General features: G+C 36.7%; 1 protein-coding gene across 1 annotated transcript; it reads right to left on the bottom strand.

The window, feature by feature from the left end:
• Nucleotides 1–263: 263 nt before the first annotated feature.
• On the bottom strand, nucleotides 264–22,056 carry LOC126969234 (myrosinase 1-like). Its single transcript, XM_050814588.1, has 6 exons — nucleotides 21,930–22,056; nucleotides 13,081–13,217; nucleotides 9,542–10,212; nucleotides 4,946–5,263; nucleotides 4,332–4,570; nucleotides 264–488 (listed from the first exon to the last, which is right to left on the bottom strand). The coding sequence occupies exons 1-6, from the start codon at nucleotides 21,941–21,943 to the stop codon at nucleotides 332–334; spliced, it is 1,536 nt and encodes a 511-aa protein (XP_050670545.1). The 5' UTR covers nucleotides 21,944–22,056; the 3' UTR covers nucleotides 264–331.
• Between the last annotated feature and the right edge of the window lie 119 nt (nucleotides 22,057–22,175).

The raw sequence follows: 22,175 nt of genomic DNA, 5'->3' as shown, positions 1-22,175 counted from the left end.
AGTAAAGAAGTGAGAACATTGCGAAAAATCAATTGTATGCTTCATTTGGTTCAGATGTTTCATAAACATCCGGAAATGTAATACTTCTTTGGTATCCCTTAAATTGTGGTTATCGATAAAGAAGAAAGGCTTGGGAAGGAAGCGTATTGAGTAAAGGAGAGATTCCTGTGACATTATGAACGAGGCATACAGCAAACCAAGACGAGTTGTAGCATCGTTGGACTTATGCCTAATCGAAGAACGTATGTAATTAATAATTTTAGTCGATAAAAGAAATTCATTTATTCCAATAAATTACATAAACAGTTATTAAAATATGGTCTGTCTATAATTAATAATAAACAGACATAGGTATAGACATGTCAGGTTTGTAATTCATATCAATGGTGCGAGATCTGATAATCTCTTTAAAGACATACGCAGATTTTCGAGGAATGCGAGGTCTCGCCGGATTCTTATAATCGACTTGATAGATCCCATATCGTTCGCTGAAACAAAAAAACGAAAGGTATATTTAATTTAGTACCTTATTTACTTGTACTGTAAGTGAACTATGTAGGTTCTCCTATACACATTCAACAAAAAAATCTTCATATGTGGAGACTTCAATGAAGATTTATTATTGGAAAATGCCTCCTTGTGCATCAAATTAAAAAGTTTTTTCAATCACTTAACTGTCAAAATGTATTCTTATAACCTACTAGAAATACATATTTTTCAGGAGCATAGTTTATTGTAAGTAAGATTACTTATGACCAGTGTGGTCAGCAAGTACAATTTAATTTGCCTAGTATAACAAATAACTCTAAAGAAGAATGTACTGTAATAATAAAAACCACAAAACGCTTTGAAATGTTTAAACATAACTTGATGTTAAAACTACCATTACTTAAAGTATATGAAAACCCTCATACACATTATAATTATAATACATTTTTTTAAATTGTTAGTGAAGAATATAACTCAGTTTTTACACCCAAGACTATTTTTATAAGTAAAAGGCCATGCTTTATAATAATAATAATATTCATTTATTTCAGAGCAAGTCCATTATACAAAATAAAATTACAAATAAGATATAAATATGTATAAATAAATAAGTAAAATTTAAACATAAGATACGCAGACGACTCCAGAACGACTCGATGCGGAGACGCATTATCGCAAAAAAATCGGCAACTCGTGCCTCGGCGAACATGCCTGATATAATCACTAGAGAGCGTGACGGCCCATCTAACATTGTTAATTTGGTTCTCGTACCAGTACCGCAACAGATCCACAATACTGCTATCAACATCCGTTTTAGGAAGTTTCGACTAAAGTAAATCATAGTTTACAATATCAAAATCGAGCCTAAGATCTTAGGAAACATGCATACACAGAGGTTTCTCGAGCAACGCCATAATTAACGGTATTCTTCAAGCTAAATATTGCGGAGTCTGTCCCGATACCAGTACGAAAACCAAATTGAGCATCTCGATCTCCCTTACCAGTGCGGTTTGTAGCAGTCTCTCGAGTGTCTTACTAATAATAGCTCCAAGTGAAATAGGGCAATAATTATATAATTTAGATAAATCACCAGTTTTATTTTTAGGGACTGGAACTACCACGGTTCTCATAAGGTCGCACGGCAGGTATTTATATTTTAGGCATGTATTAAAGAGTTCGGAAAGAACTCTAAGCATTTTAACACCCGCACACTGTATATGTTTGATACTAAGGCAGCCGAAGCCAGGTGACTTTCCCCACTTCATTTGACGCACTACGGCCGCGACGTCGTCAGGTGAAAAAGTCGGGGGTATTTGAACAGCCCCGTCGGCAGCTGCCTCAGGCTCAGACAAAGAAGTGTGGGTGGGAGCTGATGGCTCAACCTTGAAATGCTTAGAGAACAAGTCTGCAATATCCATCCGATTTTCCAAATTTTCAACTGTAATTGGCGCACTACATTTACTATTTAAAACTTTAGTATCTTTCCAAAATTTTTATTCTTTCTGCTTTCGGCTAAAATATTCATATTAATAGATTTTTCGTTATCCTGACACCACCTTAATTTTATCTTAATTTTTTTACGGCTATTGCACGTTCTTTCATATATAAAACCGGTTCTAGGCTTACCGTTATCAAGCTAACATGTGAAGTCTTGGCGCGCTATTGCATGACTTTGTTGAACGTGGTAGTTCCAGCCCACTACTTTTTTGTTTTTCTGACGTTCACAGCGAGTACCACTAGTTAAAATGGATGCAGTGTAGAGTACATTTATAATCTTAGCACAAAACGTATCAATAGACTTAATAAAACATATATCAATAGATACATTATCACAGTTCAGAGACATAGTCATAAAATTATCATTACATGTTTTACTATACCAATCAATTTCAATCAAATTAAAATCAATTTTCAATCGGTAACTCTAGATTTTTATACGATTTCATTAATATTACATTGAATCAATAGAGGTAAATAATCTGACCAATTAACATTGTAGTCTACTTGTACTTTAGTTACAGTGTCACGCACAGCATAAGTAGTTAGTCAGTGGTCTAGCCAGGGTCGTGAGCCATGGGCGTCACTCATAAACGTGAAGGTATCAGACTTAGATCCTAGAAATTCCATACCCGCACACAGCAACTGCTGTTCCGTACAAAATGATAACATTTCATCAGCGAATCTGCTACCGGGATGTGAGTTGAAGTCTCCTAGCACGTAAGACACTTCCAGACTACTGTCCTCCACTATGGATTATATGCTAGCTAACACATCAGTATACTCAGGGAGATTGTCTAAACAATCCACTGGCATATACACATTAATGACTAGAAATTCACTGGCACCTGTATTAACACGGACAGCACATAAACGGTCATTACTACATTCCACTATAGTCACTCTGGAGAACTTGGACTTGCCAGAGGATGGCCAGCCCGCCGTAGGGACGCCTACTTAGGATTCCTACACTCGTGTCAACCGATGATTTTCCAGTGCACCCAAAATCATCGTCAATTTAGTGACTGTATCTATCCAGTAGACATTCATTGGGAGATAAATTTAAGGAGATCAACATATTAACAGTACCATGTCAATACATATTTGAAAACCTAATATTTGTGCATAAAAATATAGATCGTTTTAAAAAAAAGTAGTTACATTCATAACTGCAACACTAGAAATAAACATAATCTTGCTCTGATTCACACAAGGCTAACGAAAATAAGTAAATCATTAAGGGGAAAATGTGTTTGTATAATAAAATCCCCGAAGAAATTTAATTGCAATCTACTATTAAAAAAGTTTAAAATACTTGTCAAACAGAAACTTTAAAAAAAAAGCTTATTATACAATTAAAGATTATATAACATATAAAAGTGCATGGGATTAAAGCAATCTAAATAATTTAAATTTTCAAAAAGTGATGCAGTTATCCTATTTTGAGAAATAAACTATTTGAATTTGAACATTATTAAATTAATATGTTACTCTCACAGCTGTCTGGTGGAGATGTAAAACAAAGATTTGGTACAAAAGTTAAATTAAATAATTCCGACCGTATATTTTACCACAGCTGTTTCTAACTCTAATAATAATCTTAATATCTTGTGTGCTCAATTTTTTAATCATTTTATAGATATTATAGATATTGTGATAGAAGTAGGTAATCTCCTACCTATCAAGTAAGATCAGTGCTTAAACATTGATATACTATCTGTTAAAAATATGTAACACTACTGTACTGTCTTAGCTTTAAGATCTTTGTGAGGAGAAAATAAATAGATATATTATTATTATTATGATATCAGACAAAAATTGATAGTAGAATTTTACTAATGTGTTAACTTTTTATGTTTTTCCTTTATTTAGTTTCTCTACTTTAAGAAAATTTATCAAATTAGGCGTTACTTTGTTAAATGTGTTAGAGCAATTAGAAATAATAAAACACAAAAATAACATGCTTACATTGTTGAATGTACAAACAAATTTAGTCCCATCACCTTTGTTATATGTCTCTTCCGGGGGTAATACGTCACAACAGCCGACCAATCACAGCGCGTCATTTCATGGGACGAGGGTATAAAAGAGCGGCTTTCGGCTCATTTTATTCAGTCTCGTGCCAGATTTTGGCGAGACAACACGTCCTGAGGATGCCTCGTGTAGAGGCGAAACACGTGTCGAATTGTTTGAAAACAAATATTGGCGGAATGAACACTAAAGAAAACTTAAATCATTTGTATTCCCTAATTTATCCTTTAAATCGTACATGCCTCATAATCTAATGGCGAGCTAAATATTGAGGTTCCGTTAGGCTTTAAGTAACTTTAAAATATTTTACTTACGTATATCCATGTTTCCATTCAAAATTATCCATAAGGCTCCAAACCGTGTATCCTATTATTTTTGAACCCTCATCTATGGCATCTAACATGGCAGCCATGTATCCACGGTAGTACGCCACTCTATCGTCGTCTTTCAACCCACCGTGAGTGGCCAATCCATTTTCTGATACGAACACTGGTACATTGTCAAATTGTTTTCTTATGTATGTAAGGAGTTTGTAGAAGCCCCATGGTACGTACTAAAAATAGTTTTAATACTCTTGAAATTCGGACTTCCATGAATTTATACACACATAGTTGTAAAAATATGTCAGTAAAAGAACGAACTGTCAGAATTGGTTTAGACAGCAATTAAGACAGTTTGCTCTTGAAACAGTTACGAGGCATCGATCATCTTGCGATTCTTTAAAATATCAAGAGAAAAAATATTTTTTCAGGATTTTTGCATTGTTATACGAAACTAGTATAACATCTTGCATGCGTACTTCTTTCTGTACACACACACTTTTTTTCGTAATGATGAAATGTATGCAATTCCAAAGTGATAACTTGTCATTTGCAATAAATCAATGATTCCGGAAAGTTTAAAATAAAGTTGACTTGAGATTTCTTACCATAGTAAGATTAGATTTTCCAATTTGCCATTCAGGTAGTTGATATGTCAATGCATCATAATCGGCTTCGAATGACGGCTTAGTAAATTGACTAAAGTACTTTGCAGTGGAGGCATTTCTATATGCATAATGTGTAGAATAATGGTTTAGACCGAATACATCAGAAGTTCCTTGGATGTAATCTATTTCGTCTTGCCACATTTCAGGCAATCTGGAGTCCAGGAAACCCTGCTTCTTACTCATTTCGCCTATCCTTTTCTTCAAAACGTCAGGGTAATCGCCGCGTTTGGAAAATATTGGATGAACATACAGGCCCCACTAAAATAGAAAAAAATGAGAATGGTTAATATTTCATAATATAACATTCAAACACTAATAGGTATACGAGTACCATTCCTGAGTTCATATTTGTTTGACACAAAGGATCCATATTCCAATGTTCATAAAAGTCATCACTGAAACCAGCGAGTTTTTTTATGGAAAAGGAGGACAAACGAGTGAACGGGCTGTGACCACTTAATCTGCTGTTAAGTGATCATAGACACCCACATTCCCTTGCAACACCAGAAATATCACAGAAGCGTCAGAAGCGTTGCCGGCCTTTAAGGAAGGTGTACGCGCTGTTTTTGAAGGTACCCATGTCGTATCGTCCCGGAAACACCGCACAAAAAAGATATACATTGCACAGCTTTGTAGTACGTGGAAGAAAGCTCCTTGAAAACCGCACTGTGGAGGACACTGTGTGGGCGTGTCGTGCGAAGGTGGAACTCGGCGGCAGGAATCAGGTGAAACAGCTCTTCGAAACACTCTCCGTGATAAATGCGGTAAAGGACACACAATGAAGCTATGTCTGTACGCAACGTCAAGTGATCCAGCCGTTCACAGAGCACTGGGTCCCAGAAAATTCGAGAGGCTCTGAGTTGTACGCGGCAAATGGATCAAGCTGGGGTGTGCCAGACCAGAAATGGCAGCAATACTCCAGATGTGGCCGGACCTGCGCTTTGTACAGCACTTCAATGTAGGCTTGAAGTATTGCCGTGCTCTATTTATGACGCCCAGTTTCTTCGAAGCCAATTTGGCTTTGCTCTCTAGTTGGCCGCGGAGTTGGCAATCGCTTGAGATTCCGATACTGAGAACTGGGTTTGCCGGATACGAACTGTCTCCTTTTTTTTTAATCGGATGGACAAGGGCTGACTTTCATGAGTCAGAGACTACGCGTTTTGTATATGAGTGCCGGAATGAACGCTTTAGCACCGGCGTCAACTCAGGGGCACACGTTCTAAGCACGATTGGAGAAATGCCATCCGGCCCGCTCGACTTCCTGTCATCCAACGAAAACAGAGCTGGCCTAACAGTTTTCTGTCTGAACTGTACTTTAGGCATAGACCTCTGACACCGCGGAATGGTCGGCGGTGTTTTTTCGTTGTCGTCAAGAGTCGAGTTGCAGGCGAGAAGAGCGCACAGGAGATCGGCTTTCTCTTTTGCCGTATGCGCCAGGGTGTCATTCCTGCTGGCTGACGGCTGGTTGAAATTACCAAGGGCAGCTTTCGACAACGACCAGAACTTGCGTGTTCGGGTAGGGTAACTGGAAAGAAAGCTGCACGCCGATGGTTATTTTTCCTCTTTAGAACTTTGCAGTTTGGGATCCTTTGAGCACAGCGCCGCAACCCAAGTTCGATACGCCTGTTTTTTGCAGTCAAATGCTGCTTTAACTGACGAATCAAACCAGTGATGTGATTTGCCACCGATCGGTACTAAAGAGCTTGATATAAAAATATTCATGCCCCGCACATCGACTACTGCAACGGCGCAGGCACTAGGATCATCCGTAGGGAAACAAATTTTGACCCAATCGCAAGCTATCCCAATCTGCTGACTTGTAGTGAGAAATGCGACGTGGGATAGGCACTACACTCCTGACCAGGCAAAGGTCGGACGTTCCGAGAGGGGCGTCGACAGAGACCTGGTAACTATCGGGATGTGTAGTCAACAGAAGATCTAATAAGGACGTCATGTGTCTATCCACATACGGGAGCCGCGTTGGCGACTCAACCAATGTGGACAGACCATACGGCAATGCAAAATTATGCACAGATTGCCCTGCATAGTCTGTGGTACGCGATTCAAGCCATTCGGCTTTGTGCCCGTTGAAATCACCCAAGACTACGATTTTAATGGAGGGGATCTGTGCAAGTACGCCGTCAATTGCCGCTTGAACGCAGCCCATGAGATGATCCGTTTCTGCGTTACCACTATGGGGCCTGTAAACACATGCATAGATGCGGACGCGGTCCTCAATATCTACACGCAGCCAGACAGTAGACAGGTCCCTACCCTCAAATTTGCCGAGACGGTGACATCAGATATCCTCCCTAACGTACACACATACCCCGGCATGCAGAAAAAAATTATCAATTTTGTACCCGGGGTACGTTAAATATGACGTATCGCTAGGTCGAGATATCTGCATCTCCGTAAGGAAACATAAAGCCGCCTGTGCCATCTCGACGTGGTGGTGGTTTTCAAACTATCTGGAATACGGAAGTATTCGGCGTCCCGAAAGTTGGTCCTGGCAAACTTTGCCAACTATAACTACCACCCGCTGCATACTATGAAGATTAACACCTTGGTACTTACGGTGAAAGTGAAGCTAATCCTGAGTCTTCTGGGGATTGTTTTGATTTGGAACTCGAAAACTCTAAACAATAATGGATCGCTTCTAAATATGCGCTGCCAGAGCACAATGAAAATACAAAGGAAATGAAAAGTACCGCGTGCTTTGTGAATACAAATAAAATGGATTTTTTTTACTTCCCGCTAAGGAAATTGAAATTTTAAAAATTTCGCATTGTAATTGTTTTTACCCCGTTTTTCAAAAATCGAGTTTTCATCAGATTTCGACGTTGTAAGTTCCTAGGAAGCGTTCCTGACGATTTTTAAGATCTGTATGTCTGTATGTGTCTGTGTTTTGTCATGAGACCGATAGATTTTGAGATATCTCATAATAAGTACGAAAAATTAAATCTTATATATAAAATTCTCGTGTCACGGTGTGCGGGACCGATCTCCTCCGAAACGGCTTGACCGATTCTCATGAAATTTTGAGTGCATATTTATATATCAGCAGCATATTATAGATCAACAGTTACTTTTGTATCGCGATTTTTATATCGGCAATACAATGTTTGCTGTGTCAGCTAGTTTTATATATACTTTTTAAAGTTTTTAAACTGCTAGAGCTATTAAACCCATTGACTAAAAACTGCGTGAAAATCGTTTTTTTCATTCAAAAGTAATATCGGCTTAAAAGTGTATAAAAAATAGGGATTTCTTTATCTTTTATCAGCGTTAACATATAACAACTAATTCTTTGAGCTCGAAGAGCTCAAAATAACACAAATAATATTTTATAGCACTAAGAGGTCAAAATCGTCATAAGTACAATTTGAAGCGTTTAGGAATGGAATTAGTGGGATGTTGTAGGGATTGCCTTAAGGGTCAATCGTGTTCCTATTTTTTTATGATATTAAAGGAAGAGACGAGCAGGACTTTCAGCTGATGATAATTGATACGCCCTGCCCATTACAACGCAGTGCCGCTCAGGGTTCTTGAAAAATCCAAAATTTCTGAGAGGCACTACAATTGCGCTCGCTCAAGGTAACCTAAAAGAGGAAGTCTCATTTAACTAGTAACTGCACTAGCTACGGCTTCATTCAAAGCGAAACACAATATGCTTACACATTACTGCTTCACGGTAGAAAAAGGCGCAGTTGTAGAAGCCATTGTCTAGCCGGCATCCTTTTCACTGGAGCTACCCACTGGTAAATTCCATCACTGAGCGAGCCGCTCCATCGTACATACGCACATACGTACCAACGCATGCCCCTGAAATATCATTAACGCGGCTTCATGCAGGGCGTATTGCCTTAATGAATTTCTTAACTTAGAATCGGCCTTTTCTTAAAAAAGGCTCAGACTGGCAAACTACAGACACATATCCACTTTAGGCAATCCCCAAAATTATGAAGAACCTTATTGATTCACCAACTTATAATCAAAAATAATTTAACCATTTGGCTTTTGGAAATTGCAAATACGTCCGTAAAGGACACTTCTCTGACAACTTCCATCTAATAGTATTCGTCAGAGGTTGACACGTTTATTTTCAGTTACAGAGTTATTACACATTATTTATGATTTTTTTTAATGGGGCCTGAAACCGTGAGCGCTGGTGTTCCTCTTGGTAGACTACTAGTAAGTAGTACTTCCAGTTCTTTAATGAAAACAATCTATTGTAGTTACTGTACACAAAACATTCGTATAACCAATACAGCGTGTCGAAATATGTGTTGCATAATTTTTTGTCTTCTTCATAACTTTGAACTATCGGGCAGTATTACGAATAGAAGTTTAATCTGCTTTCTCCTGCCGATATTATTTGAGTACACGTACAATAAAAATTTCTGCTAAATAAAAGTACCTGCTCCTGTTATTCCTCTGGTATCCCGTGTAATTTTAGATGGTTGTGATCACGTACTACCAGACTAACTACTAACATACTCCTCAGCTATCCTCTTCTGTAAAAAGTATAGTTACCATGAATTGGTTAACATCGTATGCCGCTTGAATATCTTCATCAGTATCACTGGCAGGTTCATACCAGTCGCAACTAATTGATATGAATATTGTACCATCTTGTATAGGTCTGAATTCTTCATCGTAAATATGATAAGCTCGTGCATGTCCTAAGAGTAGGTTCTTTACACACATATAATCTGCTTCCCCGCTTAGGTTTAATGCTGGTGCTAATTCTGATGATCCATAACCCCACTGGCAAATTTGTTGTGGCTCATTAATTGTTACCCAATGCTGCACTCTATCTCCGAAAAGACTAAAAATAACTCTAGCATAGTTTCCATACCATTCGACTATCTGGGGATTAGTCCAACCACCGAGCTCTTGTAATTTCTGGGGTAGATCCCAATGAAAAATAGTAACTACTGGTTGAATATTATACATTAGGAGTTCATCAATTAATTTATTATAATAATCAACACCAGCCTGATTGATTGTATCGGGAAAGCTTGTTGGTAGTATTCTAGTCCAAGAGATTGAAAATCTATAGAAATCAACGCCTAGTTCTCTAAGCATTTCAATATCCCTTTTGTAGAAGTGGTAGGAGTTTGCCGCTACATCACCGTTTGAACAATCTACCGCAAAGCATGGATCAGTGTGCGTCAGATGATCATAAATATTTTCTGTTTTACCTGTAACCATACAGCACATTAAAATAAATACTTTTATAGAGTTACCAGAAGGTGATCAGCCCTTCTATTTCATTATTGTGAATTTGCCGCGAAGCGAGTTTTGGTTTAAATATATCGAGTACCTTACAAACTACGGGAAACGTGCGAGTCATACGAAGGTAATTTAAAGTTTAATTTTATTTTAATTTTATTTTAAAAAACGTACAGCTTAAATTACAGAAATTAGTCATTAATTACAGTATATTCTTCATATAAGCTAATTACAAGTTTCCGCAGATAGAATTAACATATAAAAAAGAAAAAAATCACTCAACTGGGAAAAGAAAAGTAATATGAAATACAGGGGAAAAAATTGCAAGGAATAAATCAATACAAAAGCTATACAATGAGCGGTAAAACAAAAGCTAATTCAAATATTGGCAAACGAGTTTTTAACTTAAGGAATTATTTATAAAAGTTGAAGAATTCGTTTGCCAGTGTTTGTGTGGTGTGTGTAGAATAGAAAAGGTACGGATGGTATTAAGGCAAGGTAAGGATGTGTTAATACATTAATATGGGGATTTTAAAGAGCAACTTCTCAAGAAGCTGTGCACAATCAACCGTATTATTTATAATGTTGATGAGGTAGGATATATCACTTATATTTCTTCGAAAGGTAAGTGTCAGTACATCCAACTAGGCACATAAACCTTCATATTTCTTATCAAAATTGATTTTAAATTAAAATTAAGGAAACGAGTTAATTTTTTTAGCAAAGCAGTATATTTTAGGTTGTCAATTGAATTGCAATAAGAGTTCATGGTAGGCTCGCAGGGCACAATAAACAACTTAATTGTTTTAAATTTTGTGAAATCTTTAGATGATCGGATGAAGAATCCTAATATTTTTAATGCCTTACTCACAGCTCGGTCCACATGTTTGTCATACCGTTGCTTACTATCGACTGTTACACCTAAATCTAGTATAGTGGATTCACGATCCATTTCTTGATTCTTTAACTTGTATGTGGATCTATATACGTTATGTTTACGCGTGAAGGATATGGCAAAACATTTAGAAATATTGATCGACTCTAAATAGATCATCTTGAAGAAGCCTCTGGTCCCTGTAGTTATTTACTACTCTAAAGATTTTCATATCATCAGCAAAGAGCAAAATGTTGGAATTATGAAAACAAGTGTCAATATCCTGAATGAAAATAATAAAGAGTAGAGGCCCTTGAAAGGAACCCTGTGGCACGCCCGAGGGAATACTGCATCATGACGAGGTAAAACCGTTGAGCACTACAGCCTGCGATCTTTTTTTTTACATAGGAAGAAAACCAGCGAAACAGATTACCTCTAATGCCTGCCTTAGCTAATTTGAGTAGTAGTATGTTATGGTCAATTCGATCAAAGGCCTTGCTGTAGTCAGTGTACACTGGGTCAACTTAGTTGCGATTGTCCATTTTATCCGATAAAAAATCTGTGAAGTGACCAGTTTTGATATGGTGGATCTTCCTTTGACGAAGTCATGTTGAGAGGGACTAAATTGAAGCCTTAAAATCAGGTATAGCTGGTCATATTATACTACTCGTTCTAGTATTTTTGCCAGTATGCAGAGTTTGAAGATCGGTCGATAATTTTTTATAAGCTGTTTAGGACCTTTTTTATGGATAGGTGTAACGTATGCTGATATCCAGATCTTAGATACGATGCCCCCCCTTAGTGATCTCTTATGTAGTACGGTTACGGTTACGGTTAGAGTATTGGCGCAGTTGATAAGAAAGATTGGTTGATTTAATTAGATCTATGAACTTGGGCAGTTTCTATACCCGCTCTTCGTTCAAAATCAAAAAGTTCAGAATCAAAGAGTGGGGTGGAAGAGGGGCTAGGTATGGGGTCTGATGAACTTTGCTGATAACCCAAAAAGGTGGAAAAGAAATATTCCGAGAATAGTTCACATATACCTTCACCTGAGTCACTGTTATTATCTGAGTAAGTCATAGTACATGGTTATTTTATCTTTTATTATGCGTATGAGACCAGAAGGACTTAGGATTATTACTTTAGTATAACAGTCGGGAATTTGGCTAGCCAGAAAATGCACACTATTTTAATACCTGTGTTCGCTAAGTATACAACTTTCAACAACAAACCACTGACTAAAACTGTGCTATTATAAAAATTATAAACATCAAGTAGTGTTATATTTTATTAATTTACTTTTAGTATAGTAATATGTATTTCAAATTATAGATGTAGGTAGTTTTTGCGTACCGTAGTCGCTCCTCAATCTTATTGTTCTCTTTTTTTAATTTCAATAGTTTTGTTTTATTTATTCTATATTATTATTACAAATTATGTTGAAGTTACTAATTTTTTTAAAGGTTTCATTTTTATATTTTTCATTATGACCTGTGTTCAGCAGTGTAATTGTTATGTTGCTAATAAAGTTTTATAATTATTATTTATTATTACCACTCCAGAAATGTCTTCAATAGGTACATTATAGGTGATTGTTACTGTTTTTATTAGATTTTGCGTAAAGCTAACATTTTTATTATTATTTTAGTTAGCCCGACATTTCAAGGCCTTCTACAGATCTCATTTTTTTTTTATGGAATAGGAGGACAAACAAGCGTACGGATCACCTGGTGTAAAGTGATCACCAATGCCCACAATCTATTGCAACACGAAAGGAATCACAGGCCTTAAACTGTCTTTAACAAATAGAAATGTAACTTTAACTAAAATAATAATAAGAGTGTTACTTATACGCAAAATCTAATAAAAAAAAAGTAACTTATAGTTACACGCGCTTTAACTCTTCAAAAAGTGTTTTATTTAAATAATATACACAAAGAAAGAGCTACTCTGTCTAATTTACCGTCTTCATTCCATCCACCCTCCACTTGATAGGCCGCGGTTGCTGAACCAAGTAATAGCCCATCTGGTAATCTTCTGACTTTACGGGGAGTCCTTTTGCATATCACAAATGCAATAAAGATAACGATTAAAAAAAATCTGCGAACAAATAATAAATGTATAATACTAATGTATAAAATTATATAATATGTGAGGCTTCACTTGCTTTGATTTGTTTACTAAACAAATTATTAATTTGTACCAAAATTTATGGACGTTGCGAGAATCAAACCCGCGCCTTTCGGGTTACGTCACAGCACTGTTACCATCTTAGCCAAGCGTCGCATGCCACATGATTCGCAAATCTTGTTATGTTTGCATGCTTGGTATGCAAATCTGAGGATGAGAGGGGAGAGCTGGACCGCGGCGGAAGCAAACCAATTCCATAAATAACAATAATTGTAACTACAATATATTAAAGAAATAATTTGATTGACTTTGTAATATTCAGTGATACTGTATGTAGTCTGAAATGAGAAATATTTTATGTTACTTAGAAGCATTCCAAAAACAAAATTGAATTTTTTTTTATAAATTTTTAGTGCATATTATATTGTTTTGGATCATTTTTTTAAGTGATGATTTCTTGTTATTTTTTTTAAAGATTTTTTGATTTTTAGTGAATGTGAAGTACACTTTGACGACCTGTATAGCCGAGTGGTTAGCGATCCTACCTACTAAGCTGGAGGTCCCGGGTTCGAATCCCGGTAGGTGCAAGCATATATATGATGAATATGGGTTGTTTCCGAGTCATGGATGTTTAAATGTATTTATGTATCTTTAAGTAAGTTTATTGTATTAAATATATCGTTGTCTTGCAACCCATAACACAGGCTTCATTTGGGGCAAGATAATTTGTGTAAAAAGTGTGTCACTATTATTATTATTATATTACTTACTAATTTGTCTAAATATGTCTACTATTAATCTACTAAACATGCGGCTTATATGAGACAACGCTATTTAAGTGAAACAAATGAAGTCAGGGAGAAACGCCTATCTCTACAGAGGAAGAACATGTGCCCCTAAGTTGACGCCGGTGCTATCGCGTTTATTCCGGCACTCTTATTCTAAAGGCGTAGTCCCTGACTCATGGAAGTTAGCCCTTGTCCATCCGATCCAAAAAAAAGGAGACAGTTCGGATCCGGCAAACTACAGGCCTATTGCTATTACCTCCCTGCTCTGCAAAATCATGGAGAGCATAATTAACCGCCAGCTCTTGGTATACCTTGAGGGTCAAGGAGAGGCAGTACGGCTTTCGCCATGGTCGGTCGGCGGCTATTGAAAGCAAGGGGGAAGGCCTAGCAGTTAGCCTGGATGTAACGAAGGCCTTTGATCGTGTATGGCACAAGGCGCTCCTCTCAAAACAGATGACTGCACTGGTGATGCCGTATACACGGGCCATGCAGATCTCTCTCGGGAAATCGTCGAACAGTGCTGGGAGAAACTTGGGTATTCTATCGAGTCTTCTCTCGAGAAGGGCGTGGAATGGGGTAAATTAAACCTTGTCCAATTTAACCCCCAAAAGACTCAAGTTTGCGCGTTTACCACTAAAAAAACCCCATTTGTCGTATCACCGCTCTTCGACAACACTTCCCTTAAAGCCTCGTCTAGTATCGGTCTCGAAATCTTGAGCGATTGCAAATTCCGTGGCCATCTGGAGGGCAAAGCCAGAGCGCGGCAATGCTTCAAGCCGGCCCACAGTCTAGCGCTCTACAAAGCACAGGTCCAGCCACACATGGAGTATTGCTGTCATCTCTGGTCTGGCGCACCCCAGTATCAGCTCGATCCATTTGACCGCGTGCAACGCAGAGCAGGTCGAATTGTCGGGGACCCAGTGCTCTGTGAACGGCTGGATCACTTGGCATTGCGTAGAAACGTCGCTTCTTTGTGTGTCTTCTACAGCATTTATCACGGGGAGTGTTCCAAAGAGCTGTTTAACCTGATTCACACCGTACACCTTCCTTTAAGGCCGGCAACGCTCTTGTGATTCCTCTGATGTTGTAAGAGAATGTGGGCGGCGGTGATCACTTAACACCAGGTGACCCGTTCGCTCGTTTGTCCCCCTATTCCATAAAAAAAATGGAAATCTACCTCGAGAGGAGGAGAATATTCAAAACAGACTTGTGGAAACATAGTTGGAGCCCTTGCGTCAAGTTTCAATGCAGCAACGAACGTAGGTGCATTGTAATTTGATCACGAACGGTTAGCACAGACAGCACTCTTACTGTAAACCGTTAAGAAGTTCCATTGACCATCATATTCGAATACGATAATTACTTGAACATAACGACGTTACGGTAGATAACTAAAATATCCTAATGGCATATAAAAGATTCGGCCGAGTATCGTTAATTTACTCCTAAGAATTGAAGAGTTATTTTATCATGGATCATAATCTGAACCTAACCCTTGAAGTACATCCCTCCCAATAAAAAAAATCATCGAAATCAGTTGGCGTTATATTGAGATATTCGTCCATTTGTCGCACACATACTAAATGCAAATTTAAGACTTATATGGTTTTCTCATGGATATTGTCAGAACTAGACCTTCAAATTAAAAAAGTATCATTAAAATCAGTTCACCTAATCGAAAGTTCTGAGGTAACAAACATAGCATGTATCCAGAATTTAGGATGATCGAGTCTTCAGACTTCAGATAACCCCACGACATCCCATCGTAATCTGAGGAAAGCTTCCTCCAGTTCCTCCAATTTCTCGTCGGTCCGCAGTGTGTTGAAATTGTATGTTTCCAGGGCCAATGGTCTTCGTTTAAGGTAGCGTTGCCTCAACCGGGGATTTTTAGCACCCCCTGCCCCGTCACTTATGTTGCTGCCACCCTGGCCACAACGGACCGCCGCGGACTGGGGGCCGGGGCCTTATAGTGTCTGTCATGTTTGGGGGTGTTTGCCAAAATCGCCATACTTGGCAGGCGAGTTGGCGAACGCAGTAGATGTTGTGCTCGTGTGCTTAAACGAAAAAAGATGCTGCCCATCCTCCATTGTTTGTATCCCTTAGTCACCTCTTACGACACCCACGGGAGGAGATGGGGTGGTGCTATTCTGGAGCGACACCACACACACAGTAGACCATTGCAAGTCGGTCAAGTAAAAAAAAAACATTTGTCGTATCATCACTCTTCAACAACACCTACCTTGAAGCCTGGCCTAGTATTGGAATACTGGGTCTCGATATCACGAGTGATTGCCAATTCTGTGGTCATCTGGATGGCAAAGCCAAATTGGCTTCGAAGAAGGTGGGTGTCATAAATAGAGCACGGCAATACAAGCCGACACTCATTCTAGCGCTCTACAATGCGCAGGTCCGGCCACATATGGAGTAATGCTGTTATCTCTGGTCTGGCACATCCCATTATCAACTTGAACCATTACACCATTGGCAACGTGGAGCAGCTCGAATTATCGGGGAATCGGTGCTCTGTGAACAGCTTCATCACTTAGCGCTGCGTAGAGACGTCGCTTCATTGTATGTCTTCTACCGCACATATCACGGGGAGTCTTCCGAAGAACTATTTCAGTTGATTTCGTCGCCGAAATCACCTTCGCATGACACGCCACAAATAAGGATATCATCTCCACAATTTGGATGTGTGGCGTTACATTAGCCAGGTCTATTATGGTGTCCGACACCATAAAGTTTGGTGACTGGGCTACAGCAGGCATATATATAATAAGACGAAAATTGTATGAACTTTATGGTGAAAAGCAGTATAATTTTAGTGAGGAGTTTAAAGAAAAAGTTAGAAATAATTCAAATTTTTTTAAAAATGTTTGTCATGAAGCAAAATCACGTTACCTGAGCTCAAAAATTAAAAATAGTCAAAATAAAATAAAAACCACTTGGAAAATTATTAATAATGAGACTGGAAGAGTCAAAATTAGTAATAAAAAATTTTATTTGAAAATTAACAATGCATCCATTAATCTGGATGAGGAAGTAGCTATAGCGTTTGAACATTTTTTTACAGACATTCCAATCTCTACTACAAAATCTTTAAACTCCTCTTCCCTAATAGCAGAATCTCTATTAAAACAAAACGTATCGGAGTGCAAATCTCAATTCAAATATAACTATATTAATAGTGATGATATCATTAGTGCTTTTAAACTTATTAATGTTAAGAAATCAACAGACCTCTGGGGCATTTCTTTTACCATTGTAAAACCAATAATTGATATGATTGCATCCGAACTTGCATTAATTTTCAATGAATGTATCGACTGTGGTGTGTTTCCTGATTTAATGAAACACAGTAAAATAACTCCACTTTTCAAATCAGGTAGTTGTTCTGACCCTAGTAATTTTAGACCTATCTCTGTATTACCACCATTTAGTAAAATTTTCGAAAAAATAATTTTAAATCAATTGTTAAGGCACTTTAATTCGCATAATTTATTGCATTGTAAGCAGTTCGGCTTTACTAGGGGTAGTTCAACCATTGACGCTGGTGTCGAGTTAATATCACACATTTTTGATGCTTGGGAAGAATCGCACGACGCTCTGGGCGTTTTCTGTGATTTGTCCAGGGCATTTGACTGTGTACACAATGACACATTGATCAGGAAACTACACCACTATGGTATTAGGGATGTTGCCTTAGATTTTCTCTCTTCCTATTTGAGTGATAGAGTCCAAAGAGTCGAGTTAATTTAGGTGTGCCACAAGGCTCAATACTTGGACCATTTTTATTCTTAGTATACATAAATGATCTACCCCATTTTGTGAGGGACGATCATGAGCTTGTGTTGTTTGCAGATGACACGTCACTTTAATTTAAACTTAAGCGACAACAAAACGTTTTCGACGTTGTAAACAATGCAATTTCGAAGGTAGTAAAGTGGTTTTATATTAATAATCTTCTACTTAATGAGAATAAAACAAAGTATATTAGATTTATACTACCAAATGTGAAACAAGTAAAAGCTAATATTACAATTAAAAATAAAGAATTAGCTCTCGTGGACACCACTGTATTTCTAGGTATAACCCTCGATAATAAGCTTCAATGGGGCCTTCAAAATGATACATTGTCGAAGAAGCTCAGTTCTGCAGCATACGCAGTCAAAAAGATCAGTCTCTATACAGATGTAGCCACAGCTAGACTAGTCTATTTCAGCTACTTTCACAGCATTATGTCTTATGGTATACTGCTGTGGGGAAGTGCTGCAGATATTAACATCATCAACATTGTGCTGCAGAAGAGGGCTGTACGTGCAATTTACAATATGGGTTCCAAAAAATCACTCCGTGAAAAATTTAAAGAGATAAGTATAATGACCGTCACTTGTCAATATATTTATTAATATCTGATGTATGTGCATAGGAATATTAACTTGTTTAAGAAAAATAGCGATAGTCATAAGTTTAATACAAGGAATAAAGATAAGCTTGCTGTTACCACTACCAGGCTCCACAAAGTTGATAAATCATTTCAAGGGAAATGTATACGCTTTTATAACAAACTTCCAAGGGATATGCTTAATCTGACAATAAAAAAATAAAAAAATTCAAGTAAAGGGAAACTTTATAAAAAAGCTTACTATAAAATAACGGATTACTTAGATGATAAAAATGCTTGGGAATGAACATGCTCTAACTCTGTCTTAATTAAACAAAATATATATTATAATTTTCTAGAGTATAAGTATATGTATTATTTTTGCAAACTACATTATGTAGCTCTTATTATTATAAGAAACCTTAAATTGACGATTCAAAATGATCAAATATGACCTCAATGAATAAAGATATTTTGACTTTGACTTTGAAATTTAATCACAGTGCGGTTTTCAAGGAACTTTTTTCCACCTGCAACAAAGCTGTGGAATGAGCTCCTTGGCGTTGTTTCTGCTACTGTGATTCCTCTGGTGTTGTGAGAGAATGTGGGCGGTGGTGATCACATAACATAAAAAAAGTCTACCTTGAAGGTAGGTCCTCGACTAGGCTAATTTTGTAAAGAAGTGTTCGATCTGTAGACGGTAAGATTTATTTAAAAGAATTTTGATTTACAGAGGTGATATAAATAATAATCTTTGTTACAGATAACACATTTTTTGTCAATACTATGACTCTCAATATTGACTGACTTATCTGATGTAACTTCGCTAAACTCAAATGCAATCATCATCCATCATCATATAATCCAGGACTCCATTACTTTGGAGGAAATGGAGATAATGACAATGGGGTGGTAGTTGGACGGATCGGTAACTATTCGAGGAACGTAATTTGACACCACGACGAAAACCACACGATCTCATTCGATTTCTCGCCTTATTTTATTATTGGGAATTGCTTTTTTACTTTGAACTTATAATAGAATAAAAGTCTGTTTAATTCTGTACAAATAAGAACAACTACAATGAGATGTTGGTAAACGAAAGTTAACGGAAACAGGGTGCGGGGCCTTTTTGTTTTTTTTTTTTTTGAAGTTTTGTAAGTTGTTTGACATTTGACATTTTAATAGTATAGTATATAGTTTCTATTGATATAAATTCGACTTGAAATAGCGTCCATTCAAAAAAAAATAAGAACTTTGAAGCGTCGTTTCCTCATTTTTTTATTATTTATTTATTTCGGAATATGTTGACATATTTCTACTTTACTTGAAAAACTATCACAAAATATTATATTTCTTCCAAAATAACAATAATTGTAACTAGAATTAGATTAATGAGAATGTATAAAAAATCTAATATTTTTTCTTTTTGGTTCATATTATATCTATTTGGAATAGTTTTTTTTTAAGTCGGTTGTTTTTTTTTAATTTATTTTTATTTTTGATTTTTAATGATTCTGAAGTACACTAACTAATAATTTGTCTAAATATGTGTAGATTTTACAAAGCTACCTACCTACAACACAACCTATTAAATTTTACAATGCAGCAATGTGCATAAGCGCATTGCAATTTGATTGCAGACAGTTAGAAATTCTGCCACAGATACCTTTCTGTACGTTAAGGAGTTATTATATTCGACAACGATAACTACTTGATCATAACGATGTTACGGTAGGTGACTCAAATATCCGGAAAGCATAAAATGAATCGGCTGAGTATCGTTTATTTGCTCCTATGTATTGAAGAGTTCCGTTATTTGTCATGGATCCCATTATCAGAACCTAATCATACTCTCACCAAATCCAATAAAGATAAGAAGTATACTGGATTCCAATAAAGAGATTGGATACATGGATGCCAATGTCAGATCTGGACCAAATTGCAATGGACAATGCGATTCCTCAAATAAAATACATCTTAATGTATTTTTATATAATTGGTCAGTAAGTATACACGTGAAAAGTGATTCAATTCCCTTTGGGACGACGATCCGAGTAATTTCTGCACCTTTTTATACACATGAATGTGTTTTAAATCCTTGTTTTATCTGGTTTTAAAATCCCGCCTGACCAGGACCCAATCATACTCATTCGCCTAACCGAACGAATCCGCGTGTCGGGACTTAATAAGACCTGCCCACTAACGGTATACTTTTAGTTGCGCTATTTTAATGAGTCAGAAATGCTTCCTTGTTTTATACACGTTCACTGACTGTCACTAACAAGCTGCCGCGAAAGCGCCTGTGGGATGAAAAAAAAGAACCTGATGTTCTAGAGGAAAACTAATTTACTAGGTAATTCCTTCTCTGTTACATTTAAATTTTGTGGAATACTATCTATGTTTGCTTAGAAATTGTATTTATTTTATGAATCAATGGTGTTATATTTTAATGTGACGAGATCACCGGAATTCGATTCATTGCGTTCATTAAGAGATCTCTTGAAAAATTCCTATATCTTTTGTACTTTACTATGAGTAGATTTTTTTCAGCACGGATGTAGAGTATATCTGCAATGTGCAATTTATTTTCAGACACCCGGTGAGATCAAAATACAAAAATCAAAATATATGATCTGTTTATTGATTTGATATTTATTTACGACTTACCGTGAGAACGAACCCATTTGCGGAAAAAATGGGCACATCAAACTTTTCTGAACAACTCGAAATTTTGAGCAAAAGAAGTTTTATACGCATTCAAATAATTGTCTACGTATTAAAAACTACTGAAATTTCAAAGTTTTGTAAAGATTGACTTAAATTATCAAACAAAAGTGTTTTTACATCAGTAAATAATATTTATTTTATTTTGTTGCATCAAATACTTTATAAAAACGAATAAATAAAAAGTGCCCGTTTTTGCAAAGGAGTTATTTTGTGTTAGTTTTTATGTTTTACATGTGTGGAGGACTTCTATGGAGTACCCCTTCTTCAGTAGACTGTGGATTGGGATTAAATATATCTTGTTAAATTTTTGAGAAATTAAAGCAAGATTAATCGCAGTTTCTTCATAAATTTTTTGCACAAAATACCATATTCCGTCAGGCTCTTTTAAATAGCGTGATAGTATGGAGATCTAAAGCACTCCTCAATAGCTACACTTTGAATGCAGCCTTTGATGTAGGTCTCAAACAAGTGCAAAGCTTATCATTTTAAATCCATCAATTCTAATTTACATACCAAAATTAGTGGGAGACAGCGTCAAACGCCTTAAAGAGATCTTGAAATACACCCATACATTTTTAGTAATATTACAGCACAAACTTCACTTAGGTTAAAGATAATTAATATCTCCTTCAGTGGACTTTTCCGCATTAAAACCGACTTTGATTGGATTGATTTGACTGGCATGAATCTCATGACCATATTATGATTATAAGATATATTGACTATTCATAAACACATGGGCGTCAAAACCAAATAAAAAATATGATTGTATGTACTTACGTTTGCCCTCTCATGGCTTAAATTAAGAAATGAAGCAAATTAAATGCTTCATAGTTTCATAATGTCTCTATTTATATGAGAAATGTAAGGAGTTGATCTTACTTGTCATTTCACATGCATAATGCTTGAGCATTCAGTTAAAGAGAGGACTGTAATAAGTAGTGGGATTCTTTTGTATTAAATCGTGACTTAAGAGGAATACGACTTAATAGATTATTCATAGACACTTCTATAATGAAATAATAT

Source organism: Leptidea sinapis, chromosome 17 (genome assembly GCF_905404315.1).
Source record: "Leptidea sinapis chromosome 17, ilLepSina1.1, whole genome shotgun sequence".
Classification (NCBI taxonomy): domain Eukaryota; kingdom Metazoa; phylum Arthropoda; class Insecta; order Lepidoptera; family Pieridae; genus Leptidea; species Leptidea sinapis.
This window is presented reverse-complemented; position numbering and strand designations above follow the sequence as displayed.

Excerpts from the sequence above, each read along its gene's own strand:
- LOC126969234 (XM_050814588.1), bottom strand. Across the intron at positions 10,213-13,080 it reads GGGTGGATGGAATGAAGACG|GTAAAACAGAAAATATTTAT; the intron begins GTAAATTAGACA and ends GTATGGTTACAG. Across the intron at positions 489-4,331 it reads GAATGGAAACATGGATATAC|CGAACGATATGGGATCTATC; the intron begins GTAAGTAAAATA and ends TTTTTGTTTCAG.